Consider the following 10,585-nt stretch of genomic DNA (forward strand, 5'->3'; position numbering starts at 1 on the left):
TCTGTCCGTTCTCAGCCCTCACCCCCGCGGCCATGGGCTCCGAGGAGGCTGCCAGCCTCTTCCTGCGGATGAGCAACCTGGCCTCCACCGTGCCCTGCTCTGTTCCCCTGTTAAACAGCAGCCCGAGAGGTTGGAGGGGCACGAAGGCCCAGTGATCACTCTCTCGCTCCCCTCTGCTTAGTACCAGTCAGTGGCTCCCAAGTGCCCCAGAGCTGAAAACCCCTTAACTCCGCTGCTAATTCCCTGTGGAACTCACCCCGCTTCCCTCTCTGGTCTCTCACCTCCCGGGCCCCAGCCTCATTCTGTCCCTGACTCTGTCAATTCTCTCTCCCCTACTCCCCTACATGCTCCTCCCCTGGGAGTAAAGTGCTCCCTTCGACTGTCGTACCTTCCGGAGAACTGCTTCTACCTGGAACACCGCGGCCTACGCTCGCGTTCAACCTGTAGCTCAAGCTCACGAGTTGCTTCCTCCTGGAAGCCCTCCCTGACCTCCCAGGTTGGACTGGATTCCTGTTGCATTCCTAACCTGCAGTGTTTATCCCAAGCATAGCCTTCGTCATGCTTGGCTAAAGCTGACCGCTTCCTTGTCTGTCTCCCACCAGGCAAAGTGGAGGAGGGGCCTGTGGTCCACACACTCTCGGGTACTCCTTCCTGTCTTCTCCTTGGGGAGTGGGCTGGGTGCAGTGACTTGCTTGTGACGAGGGCAATATGACGGCAGTGTACAACACGCCTGGCTAACTACGGTCGCCCCACTGGGCCATGTATCCAGAAGATAGGATCCTGACGGTTCTCACCACAAAGAAACGATAAGTGTTCAAGGTGATGAGTATGCTAACCACCCTGACTGGATCATTCCACAGCATGTACATGCATCAAAATACCCTGCTGCACCCCAGAAATATGAACACTGGGGGTCAGCGCTGTGGTGTAGCGGGCAAAGCTGCCACCTGCAGGGCCGGCATCCCATGTGGGCGCCGGTTCCAGTCTCAGCTGCACCACTTCTGATCCAGCTCTCTGCTGTGGCCTGGGAAAGCAGTGAAGGATGGCCCAAATGCTTGGACCGCTGCACCCATGCAGGAGACCTGGAGGAAGCTCCTGGCTCCTGGCTTCAGACCGGCTCAGCTCCGGCCATTGTGGCCATTTGAGGAGTGAACCAGTGGATGGAAGACCTCTCCCCCCATCCCCCCCGCCTCTGCCTCTCTTTAACTCTGCCTTTCAAATAAATAAATAAATCTCTAAAAAATACAATGTATGATGACGTGTCACTCAAAACGAAAATAAGACTTAAAAAATAACAGCAGAAATGATGAGGTCATGAGCCACCATGAGGCTTCCCGTGGCCGTGTTGTGAGGTCACTCACAGCCTGCAGGCAGCCCTGTGCGGTGAGGAGTGGGGAGGCCTCCTGCCAACAGCCGTGTGAGCGTTCCACTTTAGTCCACTGAGCCTCCAGGCAAGACCACAGCCCTGGCCGATAGCCTGACCATAGCCTCACGGACAGCCCAGATCAGCTCAGAAATACTTAGCTAAGGGGCTAGCACGGGGCACGGCAGGTTAAAGCTTCTACGTATGACGCCAGCATCCCATATGAGAGCCGGTTTGAGCCCTGGCTGCTCGGCTTCCGATGCAGCTCCCTGCTGATGCACCTGGAAAAGCAGCAGAGGATGGCCCGAGTGCTGGGGCCCCTGCACCCATGTGGGAGATGCGGACAGAATTCTAGGCTCCTGGCTTTGGCCTCACCCAGCCCCGTTTGTTGCAGCGTCTTGAACCCCAGTGGATTGAACATCTCTTTGTCTCTCCCTCCTTCTCTGTAACTCTGCCTCTCACATAAACAAAAATAACTCTTTGAAAAAAGCAGAAATACTCGGCTAAGCCACACACAACTTCCAGACCCCAGAAACTCGGGATAATAAATAGTGTTTGAAGCCGCCCAGTTTTGGGGTGACTTTTCATGCAGTGAGAGACACTAACACAAGCCTGAATCTTGCATTCTCAGCACTGGGCAGAGTGCTGGCATATAGCAGGCACCTGGCACACAGCTCTTGAATGAATGAGTGAATGAATGTGAGAGGTAGCTTGTCGCATCCTCCCAAGCAGGCGTGCCAGTGTGTTAGGGTCATTCTTTCTACCCCACCCCACTTACGGCCCCCCAGTCGCCACCAGAAACCCAGACAGTTGGCCCCACACACAGGCGCACTGGCCCTTCCTGAATCGTTAAAGGCAGGCTGGGCAGGACGGGAGCCGGGGAGCACTTACCCGAGCGCAAAGACGTCCGAGTGCTTGGAGAAGGGGAGCTTGTCCTCCGCGGTGTCCGGGGACAGCTGCCGGATGATCTCGGGCGCCAGGTGGCACAGCCAGCCGTTCTGGATGCGCAGTTTGTCCTCCCGTCTAGAGAAGCAAGACGCAGAGTGAGCTCCGATCCCCAGCCGGGGGAGCACCAGGCCCCTGGCGTGGACTCCAAACCCCAGATCCGTGCTCTCTGGATTCCCCCCTTGGGCAGTGCCTGACCTTCGACTCCAGGCGGAGACCCAGTGGGAGGCACAGGGAGGCACCAGCACCCACACCATCCCTGTGTGCTATCACCTCTGAGGCAGCTCTCCGTCCACCCTCATTCAACAAACGCCACACTGGTACCCAGAGTACTAACTCAGCAAATACCGCATCATTGCTGATGGGAGAAATAGGCGCGCACACAGACACAGACACAATCTCACGTACAGTACAAGCTTAAATCTTGGAAATGACTCCTCCTGGTGGGCTCTAGGTTATTGTACAAAACAGAAAATGGGGTCCAGAAGTGTTCAGTGCCTTGCTCAAGGTGGTCCCCTCAGCAGGTGTCAAAGTTGAGATCCCGACCCCATCCACCTGGCCCCCGTGCTGCAGCTCAACACCCCCGCCCTGCAGTGCCCTTCTGTCTCTTCCTGTGGCTGCCGAGGCTAGACCAGAGGGCAGGGCCCCTCCCTTGCTCAGCCTCAGCTGGGAACATGTGCACTGCTGGTGGCCGCATGACTGCAAATGCCTAGGAAAGTGCCGTGAATACGATTGTGGGAGCGCAACTAAATTTTAGCGAGCAGGTGAACCCATAAACGTGAGATCCGCGGATGATGAAGGTTGAGGTGACCGACAGCTAAGCTGAGGTTCTGTCCTCAGCACCAGGGACACAGCAGGCCCTATCCTCCTGCAGCTTACACTGTGGTAAGGGATGGAGGTGACAAATGAATTAGGCAGGGAAAAAAAAATACAGATGGCGATGAGTGTTGTACAAAGAATTAAAATAGGGGAATGCGTCCTGGAGACGGGAAGAGGTTTGCTGTGGGAAAACTGTCAGCCAAGATCTCTGTGGCTTAAAGGACGCCAGCATTGTTGGAACACGTCATGTCAGCCTTCGAGCCAAAAGGGATGCAACCCCCTGGTGGTGGGCCTTGACACTTGCCCCCTTCACCATCATAAACACGTGCACATCTCTGGGCAGACACTGGAGACACCTCCCTTCACCCACATCCACGGTTATTCCTTACAGTAAATTCTCAGAAGAGGAAGGGGGTTGGCTCCCCCCCATACACGGAAGTGTTCAGCAAGTTAGAGCTTTTACCATTTGGGACTCCCAGGAGGTCTTATGGATTCAGGATTCCCAGGAATGGGCCAGTTAACAAGAGGAGGTGGGCCAGGTGGGGGAGGGGCGGGGTACCTGGGCCTGCCAAGACTCCGGCCTGCAGTGAGGCCCTGGGGCTGGTGGGTTCTGGTTATATTTGCAGGGTGGGGTCCTGCGCTAAGGAGGGTGAGACACACTGCTCCCCCCAGTTTACTCTCACATCCCATAAACATGACTTTCGCCATCTCTGAATGCCATCAAGAGCAGCAATATCCTAAGTCGTTTCCATAATGACAGATGTGCATTAAAATTAAGATGGAAATTGTGTGTTCGTGGCCTCCCTGAACCAATGTGCAGACCACAGTTTTGGAAACACAGAGCAGTGGAAGGATCCCCGAGGGATGCAAGGAGTTGGGAATGTGGGGTCCTAGGTGTGGGGAGCAAACCGGACTGGACTGAGTTACTGGAATTAAGACTTATTCTATGCATCTGCTCTCCCACAATATGGCGCTGGGAGAGAAGTAAACAGCTTCCGCACAGCTGCCTCCAGTTCAGCTAATAAACTGTAGGACTTGCTCCTGATTGGAGGAGAGCAGCGTACTCGGCGTGTGGGCAGCCGAGTTAGGATTGGCGGAGGAGGACTATAAAGGAGGAGAGAGACGGCATGCACCAGGAACATCTAAGGGGAACATCTGAGGGAACACCTGTGCAGCCCCCCGAGAAAGCCGGCCGGCGGTGTGCCGCTCCCCTGCGGAAGTGGGGAATGCGGCCAGGGGGAACTGCCCTTCCACGGAGGTGGAAGGGATAGTAGCCAACCCGGGAAGAACCAGCAGCAAACCCGGGGAGGGCCGAGCAGACAGAAAGAACAGCGCAGGGTTTAGTGTTGCTCCTCCACGAAGAGGGGGAGCGACATCTTGGTGCCGTGACTCGGATAGGAAACCTGACACGGATAGCAAACTTAGGAGGGAAGAAACGGGAAGAACTGGGAAATTACCGGAGAGAGAGACTAGCAAACAGCCTAGGGAAAAGCCGGACGAAAAGGGTGCCGGAAGAAGCTATTGAAAGCCTAGGCATAGACTCAGATACGGACTACGGGGGGAAGCTGGGAGGAATCTCTAAGGTCGAAAGCGAAAGTGAAAGCTAGAACAAACAGACTCGGACGCGGACTGTGGGGAGAGGCCAGGAGAAATGAGGGAGGAGTATTGTTGGAGGAAAGCTTGGGGAAACATACCGGGTAGAGAAAAGTGTTAGGGAAATTGAAGCCGCGGGGGGCAGGCCGAGGCGGACACGAAAGCCACTTTGGGATTCGCAAGTTAGCCCGGGAATAGGGGGCGAAAAGTTGAAACCAGAAGCTGAAACGTAAGCCAGATTGGGATCCGTCTGATTAGCCCGGGGAGCAAAGGACGGGAAGCCAAACCGTGGGGCAGAGACGTATGCTGGGTTGAATTCGCCAGGCTAGCCCGGGGAACTTAGATTGAATGCTAGTGGCGGACACGTAAGCTACGCTGTGTTACTCGCGGAAGCCGCCGCGTGCAGAGAGAGCACGGGGCGTGAATAGATAGGGAACGGGGCTGGCGCGAGGCCATGGTGCAGACGCGAAGGGCGTGGAGACCGCGGAGTGCGCGAAGCCAAGCCGCGCAAAGCCGGGAAGCTGCGCAGATGAAAGAGGCGCGGGCTGAAGCGGCGCAGCCAGGAAGCCGCGGGGATAAGAATGAGAGCGGGAAGCCGCAGGGATAAGAGAAACAGAAGTTTAGAAGTAAAAGAGAAATAGGAATGCTGGAAGATAGAAGTAAAATGGGAGAAATAGGAATGCCCGGAGATAGAGAAATAGAGAAATAGAAAGGCCTCCCTACAACACTGCAATGTGAGAGCTTGGATTCGGTCTGCCTGATTAAGTGAGGCGATGAGCACGATGAGCACCTGCGGCGGCTAGCAGCTTATGCGCCGCAGGTCACCGAAGACAGGCACGAATTAACATCAGTAAGGCCTCCCCACAAAAAGGCAATGAGAAGGCTTGGATTCGGTTTGCCTGATAGGACTTGTAAGAGCCTGTGGCAACTCTAGCAAGTAGAGCAGAGTGTGTGCCGCGGGACACCGAAGACAGGCGCGTATGAACGCCAAAAAATAAAAAGAAAGGGGGATCTGTGGGGAGCAAACCGGACTGGACGGAGTTACTGGAATTAAGACTTATTCTATGCATCTGCTCTCCCACAATATGGCGCTGGGAGAGAAGTAAACAGCTTCCGCACAGCTGCCTCCAGTTCAGCTAATAAACTGTAGGACTTGCTCCTGATTGGAGGAGAGCAGCGTACTCGGCGTGTGGGCAGCCGAGTTAGGATTGGCGGAGGAGGACTATAAAGGAGGAGAGAGACGGCATTCACCAGGAACATCTATGGGGAACATCTAAGGGAACCCGTGCAGCCCCCGAGAAAGCCAGCCGGCGGTGTGCCGCTCCCCTGCAGAAGTGGGGAATGTGGCCAGGGGGAACTGCCCTTCCACGGAGGTGGAAGGGATAGTAGCCAACCCGGGAAGAACCAGCAGCAAACCCGGGGAGGGCCGAGCAGACAGAAAGAACAGCGCAGGGTCCTGTGTCGTTCCTCCACGAAGAGGGGGAGCGACACTAGGGACCCACCCTCAGTCTGGGTGAGTCTCTGTGTCGAAGTCGCTTTGCGCCTGGTAGGGTGTACAGTATCCTGTACAGATACTGTACAGTTTGCACAGTATCCCTGCAATCTATTCACCAGATGCCAGCAGCACCACGTGCCACTGTGACAATCCAGACAGTGCCAAAGTTCCCCGGGGGCAACACCGTCCTAACTCACAGACAATAAAGAGACGGCCAGAAGGTCAGTGTCATGGCCTTGGTAGCTCGGTTTGCTCTTGTATTCGACACAAAGGCAGAACGCGGCGCCCAGACCTCCTGGCAAACTCCTGAGTTGGAAAAATTGAATGAGTTCTTGCTTCTAGAACCACAGATACCTGCAGAGGATGAAGAACCCATCCACTGCTTGCTAACTGTGGGACCCTGAGCAGAGCCCAAGGATTCATTTTCCCATCTGCAAACTGGGTCCATTAATTTGTGCTTCACAGGCTGTTGCAAGGATTAAGATGACAGTGCATGAGACAGGGCTCTGTCAGCTGCTGGGGTTACATGATTAATGGACAGAATTATCACATTATCTGCTATCTATCTATCCATGCATCCATCCTTCCACAAAGCCTGCCTATCTACGTCTGTCTGTCTGTCTATCATCTATTGCGAAGACTCAGAAATGGAGATGAGACCAGGGCATGAAGCGCATTGCCCAAGGAAGAGGGGCCTGGCCTGGGCCAACCAGTGTTCTCCTGGCACGGTCAGGTCACTGGAGGGGGTGGAGGATGCTGCTGCCACAGGGTGAGCTCCCCATCTTTTTCCAAACGTCCCCGCCACCTCTTCCTGACTCACTGGGTCATCACAGGGCCAGGACGGCAAGAGGAGCAGGGGCTCCATGACCACCAGCTGGGGCAGGTGTGTGCACAAGCCTGGGAGGGTGCTGGGAGCCAGGCCTGGCACAGACACCCCGGGGCGTCCCGTCCCTATGGCAATGGGCCTACCAGTGACAACCCAAATCATCTTCATTATGGTTATTATTATGATTAATAACAGGCTGTGCATGGCTGGCACCACTGCACTGGCGTCTTAAATGGCACCTTTTCTTGACAAAGCAGAACAGCCGTACGTGGGGTTCCGTGTGGATGCACAGGACGTGCTCTCTCCATGGTGCCACCCCCATCCCTGGCACAGGCTGGCCAGGTCTCCCCCTGCTGGGCACCAGGCAGCACCCCGAGCTCTAACCAAGGGGAGGACAGGAAGGCAGTCAACTCTTGCTGAGCACCTACTGTATGCCAGATTGTCCATCTCACCAGACAGGAGGGACCATCCCCGTCCATGGACGAGGAAACAGAGACTCACGGTGACCAGGGCACCTGCTCAAAGCTGTGGAGGCAGCAGGTGGCAGGGCCAAGATCTGCTTAAGCGTCTTTAGCCCTGGGGGAGTGGGTGTTCCGCCCGGGGGTTCAGACACCATGGTCCACACTGGAGACTTTGCTGGTGCTGCTCCCGACTCCAGCTTCCTGCTAACGTGAACCTCGGGAGGCTGCAGTGACGGCACAAGTACTTGGGTCGCTGCCACCCACGTGGGAGACCTGGGTGGAGTTCTCAGCTCCCAGCTTTGGCCCAGCCTAGCTCTGGCACTTTTTGATTCTGGGGGACTGAACCAGTAGAAGGCAGCTCTGTCTCTGTCCTCTCAAATAAATGAATGACTCAACTATAGAATTAAAAAGTCAGAGATGTGTTTCCTCAGAATTCTACAGAAATTCCTGGAGAAATAGCATCACTTGAGAGCAAAGCCCTGAGCCAAGCCCTCTCCATCCCGATCCCACTAAAATCCAGAATAGCCCTCATGTGGCGGGGACTACTGCCGCCTTCCCCACACCCATTTTACAGGTGAGAAGACTGAGGCCCAGGGAGTCAGATGCGTGTTAAACACAAATCAGCAGCTGCCGTTGACCTCACAGTGGACTGAACTGTGTCCCCTCAAAATTCATACATTGACACTTAACCCCCAAAATAACTACTTCTGGAGTTAGGGCCTTTATGGGGGTAACCCAGGTTAAACAGGATCATAAACCTGGGCCCTAACCCAACAGGACTGGTGTCCTCATCCGGACATCTCTCTCCATGGCTGTGCAGAGCAGAGGCCCTGGGAACACGCAGCAAGAAGGTGGTTGTGTGCAATCAGGAAGAGAGACCTCCCCAGAAGCTTAGCAGGCTGTGCCCTGATCTTGGACTTGGAGCTTCCAGAAGCACGCGAGGAGAAAAGTCCGTTCGAGCCACCCTGTCTGGTATTGTACCAGCAGCCCGGGCTGGCTCATGCACACAGCACGTGGTCACTCAATAATTGCTGACTGGCTAAATGAAGGAAGTGAGTGAGTGGATTTCTTGTTCTGTCTCCCCAGGATTGATTTGCCCTGCTTCCTACAATGCCTGCAGCCTGGCCAGCTCCCCCTGCTCTCTACCCCAGTAACCCAGGCCCCAGGAAACAACCAGGGCCATGGCTGTTCACATTCAAGGGCTGGTCTCTGGCTGCTGTACTGGGACTCCAGTCTGCACTTGGGGCACTTCCCGTCTAGAGATGACAATCTACAAACAGCAGGCACTCAGCCATGACACGGACCCATGTAGGGGGTCCTCATAGAGCCCAGAGTGGCACTGGTGGTCGATATGGAGGCCAGTCTCAGTGGGAAGGGTCCTGGTCTCCTGCCTGTCATGGTTCCCATCACAGCCGCGTGACTGCGGCTCTGCAGGCTTTACCGTCCTCCCACGGAGAGAGGGAGTCCAACTCTGCTCCCCCGGTATCTTCTCCAGTCCTAGGGGACCTGCTGACCAATAGACCGTGGTGGAGAGGATGCTGTAGGCTTTCCAAAGCCAGATCATTACAAGGCTTGCAGCTTCCCTCTGGACCCTGTAGATGGTTACTCTGGTGGAAGCCCACAGCTGCATGAAAAGTCGGGTTCCTCGGAGGCCACCATGGTGTGAGGAAGCCCAAGGCAGTCAGGCAGGGGGCTCCACAGAGAGGGAAAAGGAAGGAGCGGGGAGAGGGCGGGAGGGAGAGGGGGGGAGGGAGAGAAGGAGGAGAGGGAGAGAGAGAGGCTCCATCAGCCCCCCCCTCAGCTGTGGCAGCCACCAGCCCAGATGTGCCAATATGGAAGCCTTCTGTTGACTCCAACCCAGCCTCCACCTGGCTGCACTAACATGAAATCCTGAGCCCAGTCAGCCCCAGAACCATGGGGGCTGCTGACCCTGTGCTGTCGGGACCCTGCGTGTGCGACGGTTGGTCACACACCCACACATAACTGGAGAACAGGAGACGGGAGGCTGCTGGTGGGCAGCGGCGCCATGATTTCCAGCTGGGAGATGCTGCCCCGCCTGACACTGACTGCGCTGACAAACAGACTGGGGCAGGCTGGGAAGGGGCTGCCATCTGGACGAGGAGGCCAGGGCCACCTTGCTCTTGACTCGGCTCAATTCCCTTCCTGGTCCACAGAATTCGTGGGTCACCATGAAGGAGCTAAACAAAGGGATGCCCGGGTCATTCCATTTCCTCCTCCACCCAAGACTGTGGAGGAAGAAAACCAAGGCCTGCACTCCCTTCTTGCACTTGGGGAATCCTCAGGCGACGAGGAAGAGAGAGCGGGCATGGACACGGGCACACCTCTGAGTTTTTAAGGGACCCTGAAGCAAGCTAAAGCAAACCCCTCCTGAGCCTCCCTTGGTCTCCTTGGGAATGACTGTTCACAACAGTGGTGTCATCAATTGCTTCCTCCTGGCTTCCCTTGGCCCCAGGTGCTGGGAAACAATGGAGCCTGAAATCCCCCCCACCCCTTCACCTCTCCCCCGACCCCAGCCAGGCAGGAAGGCAACGGCTGCCAGGCAGGAAGGGAACGGCTGCCAGGCAGGAGAGAGCAGACAGGATCACAAACAACCCAGCCTGCTGGCTTCTTGAGGCGCCGTGAACTTCTGTTGTTTGTAAGATAGGCTTCTATTTATGTTTTTTTTTTTTTTAAACTGTCATCTCTATTTTACTTGTTTATTTCCTTGAGAGGCAAAACAAGCAAGAGAGCTCCCACCCATTGGCTCACTCTCCAAATGCCTGGGCCGGGCCAGGCCAGGGCAAAGCTGGGAGCCAGGGTCTCAGGGCTAAGGTGTACATTAGTAGGAGGCTGGGATGGGGAGCAGAGCCAGGATTTGGTCCCAGGCACTGGGATATGGGATGCAGGTGTCCCTGCCACTGCGCCGATGCCCACTCCTCCAAGTAGCTATTGACCCAGTTGTTTCCTGCTCTGCGTTTCTTATTTCAGGCACTGCTCACAGGTATGGAGACTGCCCGCGTCCTTTGTGCGTGGAGGAACAGCTGCAAAAGAAACCGTGGCTTCTGCTTGTTACAACTTCCCAC

The 10,585-nt window shown here is 55.7% G+C and overlaps 1 protein-coding gene across 2 annotated transcripts in view; it reads right to left on the reverse strand.

The window, feature by feature from the left end:
• The window catches only part of KSR2 (kinase suppressor of ras 2), a 435,190-nt gene that overhangs the window by 20,101 nt on the left and 404,504 nt on the right, over window positions 1-10,585 (reverse strand). For both annotated transcript variants that reach the window (XM_070065978.1, XM_070065979.1), the window contains exon 17: window positions 2,255-2,386. In XM_070065978.1, the coding sequence (XP_069922079.1) occupies window positions 2,255-2,386 (132 nt within the window). The remainder of the gene's footprint in view (window positions 1-2,254; window positions 2,387-10,585) is intronic.

Source organism: Oryctolagus cuniculus, chromosome 21 (genome assembly GCF_964237555.1).
Source record: "Oryctolagus cuniculus chromosome 21, mOryCun1.1, whole genome shotgun sequence".
In the NCBI taxonomy this organism is placed as follows: Eukaryota; Metazoa; Chordata; class Mammalia; order Lagomorpha; family Leporidae; genus Oryctolagus; species Oryctolagus cuniculus.